We start from the raw sequence: 18,783 nt of genomic DNA on the forward strand, positions 1-18,783 counted from the left end.
ATTTCACCTGTTCCATTTTGATCAGGAAATAATCAATGAAGTCTTGAGGATTGTTCATGTCCAGGGATTCTTGATGTTCCCTTGTTTTCTCCAAAACATAACTTTTAATATGAGCAAAATTTTTTAAAAATTTTCTATGACTTCCTGGGAGATAATCAATGACAGCAGGAAAACTATTGCAGACCTTAAAGATAAAAAGAAATTATTAAATTAAGCATATATTGAAAACATATATATCATATGTTAACTGCTGATTTAAAACTGACATGAATAAAAAATGGTTTTCCTCTTTAGGAGAAGCATTTGATTGTACATAAAAGTAATCCTCTATGCTGATAGAGAGATTTAAGGGAGAAAATTATGACCAGAGAATCAAAGATGATAATAATTTTCTATACTCATACGCTATTTTTAGAGTATTAAAGCATCTTTATGTCAGTTCTCTTATTTTTTACATTATTTCTTCCCTACAGCTTGAAATACAGAATGGCATGAATTGCTATGATTCATATTTTATAGATGAGGACAGAGGTTAAAGAAGTTTCAGTAACCTGAAATAGAACACATAGTCACTCCCTGCTATTTCTACTAGCAAGCAGCCTCAGGAAGAGAATCACTATTTTAAAACTGGGAGGGGTGCAAAGATACCATGAAATACCAATTTGGCATTTTATGGATAAGTAACTGGGTACCAGAATAGTTAGGTTACTTCTGTAAAATCACATGATTATCTGTTAGGCAGAGTGAAAGACAAGACATGCCAGCTCAGCACACGGAAAATTGTAGTGTTTTTTTGATGCTTCATACACCCCAAAAGGCAATCATTTGATCATCCTAACCCGGGTTACCTTATCAACTAGGATCCCAGCTGAACCATCAAATACCCACTAGACTACACAGAGTTTCGTGGCTGCATCTGTGCTACCAAACATTATCCCCACTTTAATGTGCTAAATCAGGATACTTCTTTCCAGCATTACGATGAAGAGGTCTCTAGATGTTGACTGGGGGATAAGCCCATGGGTAATGGAAGCTTTTTAACAAGGGCCTTGGATCTCCATTGAGAACCATGGATCTGCTTTTGGGAGTCACCAAAGTACTGCCTGGAAACTGGGTTTTGAGGTTTGGTGGAAAAACCACTAGCCAATTCCAACTCTATATTCGGGCTTTTGTTTCTTGTCTGTAAAATAAAGACATCTGCTGCCTTTCACAGACGTTCACTCTGTGATGCTAAGATCCAGACAGGACTGTGGCATTCGACCATTCACTTCACAAAGTGATGTCAGCAAAACAGACACAGCAGACACCTCCAAGATCCACAAAAACATCCAACAAAATCAAGGAAAAACAGAAACAACTTTGAAAGAACTCTGGAAATCAGTCAAAGGTTTACAGCAACCAAGAGAAAGCTGAATCATAAAAAAGGGAACTTAAAGATGGTAAGGTAGCTTTGTGGTAATTGTATTTGCCCTGTCCCACCTCCCTCACTGGCTTGGCAGTGGGCTTGACAAGGGCAGCTCCTGTCCCAGAGTAGGATCCAGGGTGCTGGTTCCAGAGGGACCAGAGAAGACCTTACTTGTAAAGAATTCTGTTTGCGTCTAACATGTCTGAGGACTACCTGAAGGACTAACACAAGGCCCTTGCCTTTGTTTCACCTGATTCAGAATTCACTCAAGAGGGAAAAACAATAGACATTTCTCAAAAACCTTGTAAGGCAAATGAACAACCCACAGTCACCTGGAACAAAAGATTACAATTGAAGCACACAATAGAGCACTAAAACCCTGGAGACAAAAGCCGGGAAGACAGTATCTTTCGAAAATTGAGACATTCAAAATGCACACTTGAAGCTCTGACTCAGGGGGATGGGCGGTACATGGGCAATATATATAACCTGAACTTTTGTACCCCCATAATAAGCTGAAATAAAAATGCACACGTATACTGAGAAAGTTAGAAAGCCACAGACATGACCAGGGCAGGATATAGGCTAACAAAAGACCTGAGAAGACTGTAAGCTTTCACCTCTGGCTGAAATCCAGATTCAGCTTCAGCAGCAAGTGGAGGCTGTAACAAGGAGTGCGCCAGAACAGCCAATCTGGAAGCGTTTTCCTCCCTCCTTCCTTCCTTCCTCACTTCCTTCTTTCTCTTCCTCCTTCTTTGTTTCTTTCTTTCCTTCCTACCTTACATATTTGCTTCTCTATTTCTCTCTCTCTCTCTGTCTTTATTTATCTATCCTTTTATGTTGGATGCTCATATTCAAGGAAATTTCTATCAAAACTAGCTGACCATGATAAGCTAAGGAAAAAGAGACTTCAGAGACCACACATGACAAAGAATACAGACTTTACAACAATACTTTAGAAAGAAAACTAAAGCACAGCTAGAGCCTTCAAAAAGTAAAGAAAAGAAAACCCCTAAGGAGTGAGAAGAATCTGATTTCCAGAGTCACCACACTATATTATTGAAACTGTACAATTTTCACACAGTCACTTCACAGCTTAGTCCATGTAGAATTTTGGACTTGTCAGAGAAAAATGTAAATAATGTGTTCGAAACACAGGCTGTTGACCTCACCTGCATCCATGGGGAGCTCATAATCCTGTGGTTTTCATCAAATTTTTCCATCAAGTTAAGAAGAGTCTGATCTCTATAATCAAAACGATTCCGGAATATAATGGAGCAAATCACATTGCAGGGAGCAATGTTCAGGATAAATAGAGGATCACAAGGTGAGGCTAAAGAATTGAAAACATTTTTTAAATACCATTAAGATACACATACAAAACACTTTGATAGGCTGGGCGCAGTGGCTCACACCTGTAATCCTAGCACTCTGGGAGGCCAAGGCGGACGGATTGTTTGAGCTCAGGAGTTCGAGACCAGCCTCAGCAAGAGCGAGACCCCTTCTCTATTAAAAAATAGAAAGAAATTATATGGACAGTTAAAATATATATATAGAAAAGATTAGCCGGGCATGGTGGCACATGCCTGTAGTCCCAGCTACTCAGGAGGCTGAGGCAGGAGGATTGCTCAAGCCCAGGAGTTTGAGGTTGCTGTGAGCTAGGCTGATGCCACAGCACTCTAGCCTGGGCAACAGAGTGAGACTCTGTCTCAAAAAAAATTGGTACTAACTGATCACTTATGTGCACATATGGAAGTAACATTCATCCAGTGTCGGGCAAGTGGGAGTGGGGAGGACAGGATGGGTAAATTCACACCTAACAGGTGCAGTGCACACCATCTGGGGCATGGGCACGCTTGTAGCTCTGACTCTGGTGGTGCAAAGGCAATATATGTAACCAAAGTGTTTGTACTCCTGTAATATATTCTGAAATTTAAAAAATTTTTAAAAATAAAAATAAATAAAATTCACCCAGGATTTTGTGTTTACTCAGATATGGTGAGGTCAACAGAGCAGGCTGCCCTTGAACAGACTGCCCTTGAAAGGTAGCTTGTTTCTCACAGTTCCAAGAGGAGAGGCACCCACACCACTGTGGGACATGGGAACAGGGAAGCCCCAGGGTTGGTCAGGAGGCAGAAGGAGCAAAAGGAACTGTGGGTCAGAGCCCTTATTGAGGTTTTCATGGGAAGGAGTGAGGGAGGCAGGGTAGGTACTCGAGTAAGCTTAGGAATGGATACTTTTAATAATTTCAGTGGCTGTGGGCTTATAGGGATGGTCCCTCCCTACCTGTCTAGCACTGGCCCTGGGGTGATTTACGGCAAGGACAATACAATCAGCCCTCCTGTCTATGAGTTCCACGTCTCAAGATTCAACCAAGCATAGAAGGAAAGTATTCGGGAATAAAAAGGCATCTGTACTCAACATGGACAGACTATACAGACATTTTTTTCCCTGTCAATATTCTCTAAACAATACAAGGTAACAATTAGTTACATACCTTTAAAATTGGATTAGCTATTATAAGTAATCTAGAGATGATTTGAAGCATACAAGAGTGTTAGATTTACTTAGAGTGGGAACCTGAAAAGTATGTGTAGGACGTAACACTCAGATAGTGATCATAGCCTGTGAAACAAAAGCCGCAGGATTCTGGGAGTCCAAGGCTGTAAATCTAACTTCCACCAGAGACAGCTGCATCATGGACAGCTGCAGCAACGTGGATTTCCTATCCCCACGGATAAGGATGAAGCCACTCCCTCCCCGATCTCTGCAGGGGCTGCTCACTCCCCCCAGAGAATCCCCCTATAAAACCCAAGGCTTTCCCCTCCCTCAGGGTGGACACCCTTTTGGCCTCCACCCATCTGCAGCCAGATGCTCAAAATAAACAGCATTTTGCTACCCCTCAGGCTTCATGTGTCTCCCTCTTCGCTCTGGACCTAACAAAGAGAATACACAGAAGTTATATGCAAACACTACATCATTTTATATAAGGGACTTCAGCATTCATGGATTTTAGTACCTGCAGGAAGACCTGGAACCAATCCCCTGTGGATAACACGGGACAATTATATTATCTGGCTGTGTGAGAGTTTGCTAAAGGAATTGGACGGGGTGTGGCCTCTGAATACATTGTTTTACAAATCAAAGGTATGCTGCAGACAAGATATTTGCTATGTCTAGGAATTAGCTAACTCTGGGAGGGGCAGTCCATTCCTGGGTCCCCAAGGTCCCCAAGATGTCAAAGCATCATGAACTATATGAAATAAAAAACATGATTAATACACATAAATAAAGATGGAGAAAAACATAATGAAAGCTGAATACTGAGCCAGTTTACAATTAGGGAAAGCAGGGTAAAGAGTTATAATAATACTTGAGTCCAGGAGCAGTGGCACACGCCTATAATTCTACCACTTGAGAAGGCCAGGACAGGAGGACTACTTGAGGCCAGAAGTTCAAGACCAGCCTGGGCAACATAACTAGACCCAGTCCCTGCTTGAGCCCAGGAGTTCAAGGCTTCGGTGAGCTACGGTCATGCCACCACGGCCAACCCTGGGTGACAGAGCAAGATCTTGTCTCAAAGAAAGAAAAAATAGTTGATATTTAGTTAAATAAATCATTTTATAACTTGGCATTTGTGTAATTTGCAGGATTATGGTAGAGCATATATTTTCTGAAAATATATAAAACAATATAGTAAATAGTGACATTAAATAATGCCAGCTGATAGTTTTCAAATAATTATTTAACACGGAAATTACAATTGATGGCTGCACTAAAGATGCCTGGGCACTTAAAACCACAGATAAGCGTCATTACTGGTGGAAATTGTAGGCACAAGGCTTGGAAGAAGGCCCCAGACATGTCAGTGAAGCTGATCGTGCAAATACAGACTAATTAAGGTAAAGTATGTGTCATTTGTTTCATGCTTGATAAGGGGGTAAGGGGTCATTCCCACCCTGTCCACGTGACAAGTGTTCCCCAGTGAAAAGTTCTGAAATAGGTAACCCACAACGACACTATAGGAAAAATCTTGCTCTTTAAAATTTTTTCAAAATTAGACTCAAACTTCGACCTTCATGATGTAATGATCTGAAAACAAACAAGGTTTGGGACAAACTAGGATTACATGACCTCTTATATCCACAGTGTATGCACAGTCATTGTGTACAAACACAACAAGCACAGATACACACAAGCTCCCTTGGCTCTTCAAACCTCCCCCAGCCGTCTGAGGGCTGACCACCAGGACCCATAATGAAAGATCTGGCTGCCCTGAAATGTTTCCAGGGACATCATTAGAGAAGGCAGCAGTCAGTTAAGTTCAGTGTATTGTATATTTCAAAATAGGTAGAAGAAAGGTCTTGAAACGTTCTCAACATATAAAATGATAAATGCTCCTAGTGATGGATATCCTAAATACCCTGACTAGATCATTAAACAGTCTATGCATGTAACAAAATATCACATGTACCCTCACAAACTGTAAAAATATTATGTATCAATAAAGTTAAATTAATTTTAAAAACTTTTCTAGGCAAAAAAATAGTCACCCACCCTTGGTTTTTCTCAACTCCTCCACAAGGCAGCGGGCCTCCTCTTGAACACATTCCTCAATCCTCCTCTTCCCCATCCCAAAATTCCGCAGGGTCATGAGGGTGAAGCGCCGGATCTGCTTCCATCCATCTCCATTGCTGAAAATGATTCCTACCAGAATGGGAAACAGAAACTAGCAGGGAAATCCCAGGTGAAGAAGAGGGAGCTTACACCCCACAGCCATGTGGGAGGCCCAGCTCTGCCCCAGGAGCTCTTCAGGCCTCTGTTGTCCATCCTCCCCACTCCCCTTACCACTGCTGACTCAGGCACAGGCCCACCTACCAAGCCCTTTATTAACTCTTTCAGGCAATGGGAAATGGCCTCTTCCAGAAAACTCCTCTCCATGATCAATCATAGCTTCCTTCACCGCCTCATATCCATGTAACACCACAACAGGCTTCAGGCCAAAGTGCACAGTGAACACTGGGCCGTAGACTTTTGAGAACTGAAAATAGGAAAGGAGATTCAAAGAGCAGCAAAAGAAGTCAGTATTTGGTCTATGTATTGTATATGATTCAGACTGATATTATCAGCATATTGTTGATATTTTTATTCTCTCCAATACAGTTTTAAATATTTCTGGCTTTAATACATATATTGATAAATATGATGGGGATAGTTATAGCTGCACATACAGAGCACCTCGGATGTGCCAGGCAATGGCCCAGGCAATTAGTACGTAGATTATTACACTTAATTATCACATCAACACCTCAAACTAGGTTTAGTCACTCTGTTTTACACATAAGAAAGATTGAGTTTTAAAGAATTTTAAGTTCATTTCCAATGTCCCAAAACTAATAAATAGAAGATCCAAATTTGAACCCTGCTTAGTCAACCTCTGATGCCTGATCAATTCATCATCCCCAATATTCACATTTGGATCAATATTCAGCTGCTAGAACACACTTCAGGACTAACTGCAAAGCTCTTCCCACAGGATTTTGAGTCAGGAGTCCTGTGTAAATACTAGAAATCTACATTTTTTAAAATCACCTCAAGTGATTCTACTGCCCAGCCCACTTTGAGACCCTCTGGTATGATCACCACAGAAAGAGAGTGGGCACAACAGAGGTAGTCTCAGGACATGTAACATCTCATGGAAGAACAATTTCTTCCATGTTATACATGCTTATGTCACAGACAGCAGCTTTGTGACCAGGCCAAAAGTATACCAGTACTACCCAGCCAGCCCTAATTAATTCTTTCTTTCATTCACATGTGTTTATTATGAATTCATAGATATTTCCTTGACATAAGGCATGATTTGCTACCTTGGAGAAGTTTAATGATCGTGGATAATGTAAATGAAATATACAGCATATACAGTAGCTGACTTCTTGAATAAAATCTCTAATCACAAAACACTTCCATTACCATTTACCTTCAGGCAAAAAAAAAAAAAAATCATAGCAAATGACTGTGAAACGAAGAAGGGCAGTATGGCAAAATGCATTATTTCATTCCATTATTTATGACAATGACATATCAAAAAAAATACTCCACAGTGGGTATTTGCTTTACAATAACATATTTTAATAATTTGCCTCCAGGAATATAGAAGGAATGTTCCCTTACACTATAAAAGCCATATCTAACATCACACTTAATGGTGAAAAGCTAAAAGCTTTTCCTGTAAGATCAGGAAGACAAGGATATCCCCTCTCAATACTTTTGTTCAACAGAGTACTGGTAGTCCTAGCCAGAGCAATTAAACAAGAGAAAGAAAATAAAATATATCCATATTGGAAAGAATGAAGTGAAATTGTCTGTTTGCTAACCACATGATCTTGTATAGAGAAAATCCTAAAGACTCCACCAAAAAGCTACTGCAACTGATAAACAAATTCAGTAAGTCACAGGATCAACATAAACATGCAAAAATCAGTAGCATTTCTATATACTAACAACAAACTGTCTGAAAAAGAAATTAAGAAAACAATACATTATGGTAACATCAAAAAAAAATACTTAGAAATAAATTTAACCAAGGAAGTGAAAGATATGTATACTGAAGACTATAAAACATTGACTAAAGAATTTGAAGATGACACAAATAAATGCAAAGATAACCCATTTTCATGGATTGGAAGAACTAATATTCTTAAAATGTCCACACTATCCAAGGCAACATCCAGATTCAATGCAATCCCTATCAAAATCCCAATCTTATTCTTCGCAGAAAACAATTCTAAAATTTGTACAGAACCACAAAAGACCCCAAATATCCAAAGCAATCTTGGCCAAAAAGAATAAAGCTGGAGAGAAGTATCACACTACAGGATTTCAAAATATATTACAAAGCTATAGTAATTCAAACAACATGGTCTTTGTGTAAAAACAGACACATCGACTAAAAGAATAGAATAGAGAGCCCAGAAATAAACTCACCCATCTTCAGTCAATTGGTTTTTGACAAAATGTACCAAGAACATATGAGGAAAGAACAGTCTCTTTAGTATACAGTGTTGAAAAGTTGGATATCCTCAGCCAGGCGAGGTGGCTCACGCCTGTTAATCCTAGCACACTGGGAGCCTGAGGCGGGAGGATCGCTCGAGGTTAGGAGTTCGAGACCAGCCTGAGCAAGAGCGAGACCCTGTCTCTACTAAAAATAGAAAGAAATTAGCCCGACAACTAAAAATATATAGAAAATATTAGTCAAGAATGGTGGCACATGCCTGCAGTCCTGGGTACTTGGGAGGCTGAGGCAAGAGGATCATTTGAGCCCAGGAGTTTGAGGTTGCTGTGAGCTAGGCTGAAACCATGGCACTCACTCTAGCCTGGGCAACAAAGTAAGACTCTGTCTCAAAAAATAAAAATAAAAAATAAAATATTGCTTCTGAAGGGTGAACAAAGAAAAGAAAAAATGAAAAGAGAGAATAAAAAAAAGAACACAAATAAAATAAAATAAAATAAAAAGAAAAGTTGGATATCCACATGCAAAAGTATGAAAATGGTATTCACCCCTTATACAAGAATCAACACAAAATAGATTAAAGACTTAAACATAAGACCTGAAACTAAAAAATTGCTAGAATAAAATAGAGAGAAAACTCCGACATTGGTCTGCGCAGATATCTTTTGGAGATTACCCCAAAAGCACAGGCAATGAAAGCAAAAATATACAAATGGGGTTCCACCAAGATAAAAAGCTTCTACACAGCAAAGGAAACAATAGAGTAAATCAATGCATTGCAAGAAAATATTTGTAAATCATACTTCAGATAAGGCTCTAATATTCAAAATATATAGAAACTAAAACTATTCTACAAAAGAAAACAAATAGCCCTATTTAGACTAGGCAAATGACTTGAATGGACATTTCTCAAAGGAAGACATACAAATGGCCAACAGATATATTTTTTAAATGCCAAAAAACTTTATTCATCAGAGAAATGCAAATTAAAACCACAGTGAGATATTGCCTCACATCGCTTAGATTGGCTATTATAGATAAAAATGATAAAAGATAACAGGTGTTGGCAAACGTGTGAAGAAAAGGGAACCACTATACACTATTGATGGTAATGTAAATTAGTACATGCAGTTGGGAAAACAGTATGAAGTCTCCTCAAAAAACTAAAATTAGAACTACCAGATGAACTAGCAATCCCACTATTGGGCATATACCCAAAGGAATTGAAATCAGTATGTCAAAGAGGTATCTGCACACCCATGTTTATTGCAGCATTATTCACAATAGCCAAGATATGGAAACAACCTAAGTGTCCATCAGCAAACAATTTTTTTTAATGTGGTATATATAAACAAATACTATTCAGCCTTAAAAAAAAAAAAGGAAATTCTATCATTTGCGATAACATGGATGAATCCAAAGGGTATTATGTTTAGTAAATAAGCCAGGTGCAGCCAGACAAATACTGTATGATGTCACTTATATGTGGCATCTAAAAAAGTTACAATGACAGAAGTAAAGATCAGAGGCTAGATGGAGGTGGAAGGGAAAGGGGAAGATGTTTTGGACAACAGGTACAAAGTTACAGTTACAGAGGAGCAATAAATTCTGGTGTTCTACTGCACAGCAAGGTGACTATAATTTTAATAATAATGTATCATATATTTGAAAACACATAAAAGATTTTAACTGCTCTCACTACAAAGAAATAATAAATGTTTGAGGTGATGAATGTGCTAATTACCCTGATTTGATCATTCCACAATGTTTCATAACATAACATTTTACCCCATAAATGTATACGATTATTATTTATTAGTTAAAAATAAAATAAAATTTTTCTTAAAAACTATGGGTTAATTATTTACCTTTTGCAAGTCATGAAAGGAGCATAAAGTATACTCACATTGGTAAAGGATTTGCCAATGTCCTTAATATCCACCTGCAGGATATTTCCAATAATTGGGAGAGGAGTGGGGCCAGGAGGGAGATTCCCTCTCCCAGAGCTCTGTCTCCAGAGGAAGAGGAGAAGCAAACAGGAGAGACAGAGCACCAGAACCACAGCTGGGTCCATGGCAGCCTTCTCTTCTTACCAAGACAACTGTAAGCTTGCACTCCAAGGCTTTTTATAACACTCCCTGATAATTCCTTATGACTCTTTCACACATAAATAACCAATCAGCTGGATAGACTTTACTCTCTCTTCTGAAAGGACTTTGGCTCACTGAAAAACATAAAATCGATGGGTTTTTTTTTCTGGCTCTCATTTTCAATACCCCGCCGTAGACATTCTGGTTTAACTAGTCTGGGCTAGGACCCTGATACTGCTTTGGTTTTTTTAAACACCCTAAGTGTTTTCAATGTTTAGCCAAATTTGAGAACCAACAAAGTAAATTATTTAGTCAAAAATTATTCAACAGGCCGGGTGAGGTGGCTCACGCCTGTAATCCTAGCACTCTGGGAGGCAGAGCCAGGAGGATCACTCGAAGTCAGGAGTTCCAGACCAGCCTGAGCAAGAGTGAGACCCCGTCTCTACTAAAAATAGAAAGAAATGATCTGGACAGCTTAAATTATATATATAGAAAAAAATTAGCTGGGCATGGTGGCGCATGCCTATGGTCCCAGCTACTTGGGAGGCTGAGGCAGAAGGATTGCTTAAGCCCAGGAGTTTGAGGTTGCTGTGAGCTTGACGCACTGCACTTTAGCCCGAGCAACAGAGTGAGACTCTGTCTCAAAAAAAAAAAAGAATTATTCAACATTCTGAATTCTTAGATTGATGATCATTAGAATTTATGACTTTGATGATACTCCAAGTATTAATGCTTTGTATATAAAATAATGTTAATCCTATAAATGCTTTCTCAAACACTGAGATACTTTCCTGGGTAATGAAATCCTTTTGAAATATTTTAGAGTGCTGCCTAAACATGAAATAGCTAACATAACTCACATCTTGAATGACCAAACATATATGTGTAATTAGCTAAGTAAATGCACGCACTTTTTCCCATTTAACCCTCTAAAAGCACTGGAAGGCAGAGATTGTTATTTTTTATTTTTCCAATGGGGAAAGGGACACTCTGGGAGAACAGGAGACCTCTCCAGTGTCCCGCAGCACATAGGTGGCAGAACTGGAATTTGAGCTGAGATCTTTTCATGTCCATGGGATACACTATGGCTTCTCTTCAAGAACAATTTTAGAAAAACAAAATAAAATCCCCAAAACACTGGTTACTTGGAAGGTACATCACACTGACTATTCACAAAATAATAAGGCTGTACATTCTCAAGAAAAGAAATTTTAAAATGGGTTTCTCCCATCTCCATCACTGCCGAGGTGAAACTTGCTCAGTATATAGGAGGGAAGAGCCAATCTCAGGATATTTAGTGGGGACAGCTTGGGAAACTAGGACTTCTCCCACCTCCCAGTCACCTCCAGACATAGCTGCTTCTGTTGCTTCTCTGGTCTGTGTGTATCAGAATTAATAGAATGAAATATTGCACAGCGAGGAAGGGAAATTATATAGATGGAACAACAGCCATGAGCTTCAGTGGTGGATGGGAGGTAGGGAAATCATTAAACAGACCCACAGCACAGCACAAACACAACAGGCAAGCCTGAACAAGAGAGGACACTTAGTGGTCAGGAGAATCTAAATATCACTGGAATGATATACATTTCTAGATCACTAATGGCAATGCTTGTATGAAGGCACATACCGTAAAGATATCATTGTATGGTTCTAAATGATTAGTACAGTTATTTCTTTTTATTTTATATATTTAAGGTGTATAGCATGATGATTTGATATATAGTGAAAGGATTACTACCGTGAAACAAATTTAAATATCCATCACATTCCATAGTTACTTTTGTGGTAAGAGCACCTAAAATCTACTCCGTTAGCAAATTTTCAGTATACATACAATATTATTAACTATACTCCTCTTGCTGTACATTAGATCCCTAGATCTATTCATCCTACCTAAATGCAAATTTGCACCTTAGACCTAGTTTTCCCCATATCTTCTCCCTCCCTACCCCAGTAACAAACATTTTACTCTCCATTTCTATGTATTCTATTTTTTTATACTCCACGTATAAGTGAAATCATACAATATTTTTTTCCTGTGTCTGGTTTGGATCACTTAGCATAATATCCTCCAGGTTCATCTGTGTTGTTGCAAATGACAGTATCGCCTTCTTTTTAAGGATAAATGATATTCCAACTATAATTTTTTTATCCATTTATTTGTGAATAAACACTTAGGTCGTTTCCATATCTTGGCTATTGTGAATAACACTAGATTAGTACAGTTATTTCTAACTGCACTAAGGAAAAATTAAGTTTTATCAAGACCCCAGATATACAATGTCTTATTGGTTTACAGAAATTCTGACAGTTTACAGAGAATTTTCATACACATCATACTCTCTCAATTATCCTTGCCATAAGGTAACATCATTGCCATCGGAGACAGGAGGATTGGCCTTGGACATTCAGTACCTTGGCCAAGGACACACAGATTGCAGGTGATAGAACGGAGGCTGGAACCCATATCCCCTGGCTCTTGCATGCTTCCTTCAAGCAAGAAATTCAGTTCAACCAGATTCATCAACATTTACTTACTGTGTACTATTACTCAATATTTCGTGATTCAGCCTAACCAGTTACCTTCAAATAAACATGGAGTCAATAGTTGCAACACAGGTAGATTAAAATGAGGGTCAGAGATTGGTTTTGTGACCTTTAGCACTGGAGTAAGTTCGGGTTTTGGTGAACCCTTTATATGGGACAAAGAGAACCAGTTATTTTACTGCTAGACTCACATAGTTCTGGCCTCTGAAAGAACCACACTAGCTTATTTTGGATAAAATGAACTCATTGGTTCTGTTTAAAGCAATTTTTTTTTATTTTTTGAGAGATGGGTCCCTGGTTCTGTTCCTCCTTCCCTCCACTGAGGCCCCTGACTGGCCCTTTCTCTTTATAGAGTGAAAGAATCACAGATACTGGGGACAGAAGGGACCTCAGAGGTCCACTAGGCTAATCCCTACTTCATTTTTAGAAATAAGCAATTGGTGACCCAGTAAAGTAAAGTGTCATCAATGCATCAGTACAAGACCTTGTTTTAGAATCCAGGTTTCAATTCCCAGTTCAGTGATTCACACATCAAAGGGATTTCCCATCACTGCCCAGATGGATGGTCAGGGGGGCATCTGAGTGAAGCCCTCCACAGTGACAGAGTAATGCAACCTCAGCTTGGGTAGAAGTGTGAATTAAAACTGCCTCCTTTTAAGGGAATATTTTCACTAGACCATAATATACATGGAGAACATTGTACACATCCTAAATGTATAGCTCAATAAGTTACCACAATGAGAACACAATAAAGTCTTTTGCCCATGTTGTGCCTTGACCCCCCCCCCACCTCCCAACCAACCAGGCTGCTTCCCCATGTGGCCCCGCTCCCCGTGCCGTGCCTCCTGTTTGTAGGGAACTGCGAGGAAAAACTTTTTCCCTCATGACAGTCATGTCTGTGTCTGTGTGTCCTACCACACCTGATTCAAACAAATCCCAGGCACATTTTATTACAAATAGTTTTTAAAAACAGATTTGTTAGGTTTTCTACATATAAGTTCACGCCTTTGTGAAGATGCAAAATTCCATTTCTTCCTTTCCAATATTCTTTTTTTTTTTTTTTTTGAGACAGAGTCTCACTTTGTTGCCCGGGCTAGAGTGAGTGCCGTGGGGTCAGCCTAGCTCACAGCAACCTCAGACTCCTGGGCTTAAGCGATCCTACTGCCTCAGCCTCCCAAGTAGCTGGGACTACAGGCATGTGCCACCATGCCTGGCTAATTTTTTCTATATATATTTTTTAGTTGGCCAGATAATTTCTTTCTATTTTTAGTACAGACAGGGTCTCACTCTTGCTCAGGCTGGTCTAGAACTCCTGACCTCGAGTGATCCACCCGCCTCGGCTTCCCAGAGTGCTCCTTTCCAATATTCTTGTCTGTTTTCTCTTTTCTTTACCCTATTGCACTTACTAAGTCACTCGTGTTCCTCCCATAAGTGTGCATGGAACACTGAGCCCCTAATCCTGGCTAGGCCCTTCCCTGGGCACTGAGGACCCAGGTGAATGGACACTGTGGATACAGGACAGGACAGGGACCCCACATAGGTGATGGGAACAAGATCTTTCTGGACTGAGAAAACAATGTGCATAGAGGATGGGCTGGGCCTCTGGGGGAAAGACAGCACCAAGGATAGGCTGGAGGGTTTGTGAACTCTATGCTCACCCTCAGGTGAGGTCTGTGCTGTGGTGCTGCCCACCTGGCCCTCTGCAGGCATGGTCTACTCTAGGTACCTGGCATAGTTGGATTCTGGACAGAACCCAGTTCAGTTTTCTTTACAGTGTGGTATAGTCTAACTGGCCACAGTATCCTCAGCAGCCTCTGCAAGAGACTGGGCCACTATGGAGGAACCTCACCCTGCCAGAGATCTGTACTTGTGGCAAACCCAGGAGACACTGAAGAGTTTCACAGCAGAATCCACTGATGATGGGGGTCTCTACCAGGTCTTGCTGTCCTGGATATAGTGGGAGATGGAAGAGCATGCTGTGGTGATTCAGGTGTTCATAGCTCTCTTGCTCTTATGCAGAATATTTCATGCAGCCAAAGAAAGTCTTTCTGTACAGCAAGACAAGGAACTAGCCTACAGCAGTGCGGTTCTAGCACTAGCAAAGTGTAATTCTTTTGACAAGTTTCATCCTGTGAGAAAAGAAGATGAAAATGCAAAAGTGTCTGGCCACCTGTACATGTCCACTCCTATGCTGAGGAACATGCATTATAGTAAAATACTGGGGAAAAGAAAATCCCCAACATTCAAAACAAGAATAGTTGATGTCTGCTCCTACAAGCCTTGGAAGATGAAACCAAATTAATCAAAACAAAGTGGAAGAAGCTAAAAAACACTTTAAAATATTACGGGAAACTGAAAAGGACTCGGGTCTCCATAGTGAGTCTATGTGGAGAGTCAGACCACATCTCTGCAGGATGTTGGCTCCAGATCATTGATCTGGGTCTTCCCTGGGGGAGGAGGATGAGGGTGACAACATGGAATCAAGGGATGGAAAGAATGTTGACAACCCGGCAAAAAAATTCTAGAGGACACAGGGAGGCTGCAAAGTCAAGTGTGCATTTCAACATTCAAAACACCAAGAAAACCCCATCTAACATGAACATGCTAAAGAGGAGGAGAAAAAAGCCCACCTCACAGGTCATCATAAGGATACCCAGGCTGACAAGGTTGCCACCAAATGGGAAGATTTTGGCATCTTGAGGAGGAAGGAAATGAAATGATTGAGCTTCACCAACAGAAAAGGAGAGCCTCACAGGTATTACTGTACAAGGCAGGCCGTGACTTGCAGCAAGAGGTGGGAAGTTCTGAAGCAAATGACCTGTAAGCTATGAAAATGAAGAGCTGGAGACCTACAGAAAACGATTTGAAGATCTCTAAGGACAGCTGGAAAGAACCATTTCTTCCACATACAGGCAGATTCCATCCCTGGAACTAAAACCTGAGAGTTTAGGAGGGAACAAACTGAATGAAACCTCATCATCTACAGAGGAAGCTGCAGACCTGAAACTAATTAATTTCATGCAACAATGAATTGTGACAACACAAGCAAAGTGTTGCCTACCAGGAAGGTTTATTAAAGACTCAGCCCAGGGTTTTCATTGAGAACTAGGTATGCTCTGCCTAGCACATACCAACATTATGGATTCTCAGAAGAAAAACAGGTCTTCATCATAAACCATACGGGTTGTACAAATAGTTTAGGCCTAACGAGCTACTCTTTTTTCTTAAGAAACAGGGCCCTGGCCAGGCGCGGTGGCTCACGCCTGTAATCCTAGCTCTGGGAGGCCGAGGCGAGTGAATCGCTCGAGGTCAGGAGTTCGAGACCAGCCTGAGCAAGAGTGAGACCCCCGTCTCTACTAAAAATAGAAAGAAATTATCTGGCCAACTAAAAAATATATATACAAAAAAATTAGCCGGGCATGGTGGCTCATGCCTGTAGTCCCAGCTACTGGGGAGGCTGAGGCAGTAGGATCGCTTAAGCCCAGGAGTCTGAGGTTGCTGTGAGCTAGTCTGACGCCACGGCACTCACTCTAGCCCGGGCAACAAAGTGACACTCTGTCTCAAAAAATAAATAAATAAAAAAAAAAAAAAAGAAACAGGGCCCTGCTCTGTTGCACAGGCTGGAGTGCAGTGGCACGATCACAGCTCGCTGCAGCCTCGAACTCCTGGCCACAAGTGATCCTCCTTCCTCAGCCTTCTGAAAAGCTAGGACTACAGGCATGTGCCATCATGCCAGGCTAATTTTTTTATTTTTTGTAGAGATGGGGTCTCGCTATGTTGCCCAGGCTGGACGTGAACTCCTGGCCTCAAGCAATCCTCCGTCCTTGGCTTCCCAAAGTTTTGGGATTACAGGTATGAGCCCAGCCTTAACACATAGGAAAAATTTTATATTAGTGTAGAGAACTGTTTACCAATCAAGTTCCCCAGATGCCCACCAAGGACCAACCTTGAAAGCAGGCCTCTTTAAAGACTGGCAGTCTCAGACCTGCTATGATAACTCTGCTCTGTACAAGAAATCTACTTAGGGAAATTAAAAGAAAAACTGGTGGGATTTCCATTTTCAAGTAAAAGGTAGTAGGTTGCAGCAGCCCAATGCTCCTGCTACAGACAACCAGAGAAAGACAGAAATTATGGCACTTTTAAAAGACATCATAAAACTGAGGGAAAATAAGAACTAGATGAATTTGAATTCCACAGGAGAAGCCCTTTGGAGGTAAACTGAACAGCACTAGCCATTTCCCCTCTGGAAGTATTTGCTAATTTTAGATGTAGACTGAACTTAAGGCTTGGCCTACACAGAGGGTCTCTACTAGAGGAAAGAAAAACCAGCAAGGCTTTTGGCAGTTGCTGAGTCTGGAACGACTCACAGTTTTCCCTGCAGGACATTTGCTGAATTCTGGGCTGCAGATAGAATGGTGAGGAGTTAGACTGGGGGCCTTTAAAGTGATTGAAATTTCCCAGAATCTCAAAGAACTCAGAAAACAAGGTCCTGCTAAAAGACAAGGCCTCCACCAAACACACACAAGGCCTCCACCTCAAGACACTTGCCAGATTTTGAAGCTGCAGGGGAACCTGAGGCTCAAGAGCTAATTAGATCAAAACCTCTAACGGGCAAACTAATTCACAATCCCTCAGAGCTAAGTAGATAGAGACTCACAAGGCTTTAAATCAAAAGCCAAGGAGAGCCATGCCCATAGAAAAAGAGATAAACTAGAGGTGAACTGAGTGTTACCAAGAAGGCAACCCAGCCCCAACCCAATACACCTTAACCTCTGATGATTGAAGAGATCAGCCACTCATGATTATATGATGTTAAAAAATAGAGGGCAATGGATTAAAAAGATGAAGAATTTCAACTGGTAATATTACAATGAATTAAATGAGAATTCTAGAACTGAACAATGCAATATATGAAATTAGAGAACTCACTGAATGGATTTTACCAGCAGACGGGACACAAAAGAAGATAAGATTAGCAAACTCACAGATCAAAAATATCAAACTGAGCACACGGAGGAAAATAATGTGAAGACTAAAATAAAGAATAAGACATGTGGGATACATTCAAAAGATCTAACATTCAAACCCCTGAAGGAAAAGAGACAGAGAATGGAGCATTTGGAAACAGACTTGAGGGTGGCTCCTGTGATCCCCACCTTCTAGAGTTCACATCCTTCTGTGATCTCAAACCATTGTGTTGTACCAGATAGTTCCTTGCTGTGAGGGGTTGTCCTGGGCTTTGTGAGATGGTTAGCATCCCTAGCCTCTACCCACTAGATTACAATAGCACCTGTTAGAGTGGTGATGCTGGGTGCACATGGGTTTTGAGAAAGATTTCTTCAGAGATTAGGATAGAAAGAAAAGGTTTTTTTACTTTTCCCAGGAGGAAGGGAAAAGGACCAGCATGGAGGTGGAAAGAGGAAGAATGTGCTGGCCTCAAAAATCAGCTGTCAGGGCTTTTTAAAGGGGGGTGTAAAATGGCAGGGTGTAGTTGAGAAATTGCTGCATCTGCTCCTTTCTTTCTTCTTGGCAGCAGGTAGATAACAAAAACTGCAAGGATGTCAAATCCAAGAGTTGGTTTCCTGCCTTTCCTTAAAGAAGGGATTATCACAGGAGATGTGACTCTGTCCTTGAGATATGGTTGAGACCCAATGAATATTACTACCATGTGAGCACCTTAGTCTTGATCAGTTAGTACCAATTTAATGATGACTACATGTAGTGCT

At 40.5% G+C, this 18,783-nt stretch overlaps 1 protein-coding gene across 2 annotated transcripts in view; it reads right to left on the bottom strand.

Annotated features, from left to right (window-relative positions):
* LOC123649683 (cytochrome P450 2C18-like) overlaps positions 1–10,576 on the bottom strand; it is a 29,420-nt gene extending 18,844 nt beyond the window's left edge. Inside the window, exons 1-5 of one of the 2 annotated variants that reach the window (XM_045567855.1) lie at positions 10,324–10,564; positions 6,284–6,446; positions 5,963–6,112; positions 2,578–2,738; positions 8–184 (exon numbers count right to left, since the gene is read on the bottom strand). In XM_045567855.1, the coding sequence (XP_045423811.1) occupies positions 8–184; positions 2,578–2,738; positions 5,963–6,112; positions 6,284–6,446; positions 10,324–10,491 (819 nt within the window). In that variant the 5' untranslated portion in view covers positions 10,492–10,564. Of the gene's footprint in view, positions 1–7; positions 185–2,577; positions 2,739–5,962; positions 6,113–6,283; positions 6,447–10,323 lie in introns of both variants that reach the window. The other variant, XM_045567856.1, reaches the window with a different exon arrangement.
* Between the last annotated feature and the right edge of the window lie 8,207 nt (positions 10,577–18,783).

The sequence above is a fragment of the Lemur catta genome, chromosome 14 (assembly GCF_020740605.2).
Source record: "Lemur catta isolate mLemCat1 chromosome 14, mLemCat1.pri, whole genome shotgun sequence".
Lineage (NCBI taxonomy): Eukaryota > Metazoa > Chordata > Mammalia > Primates > Lemuridae > Lemur > Lemur catta.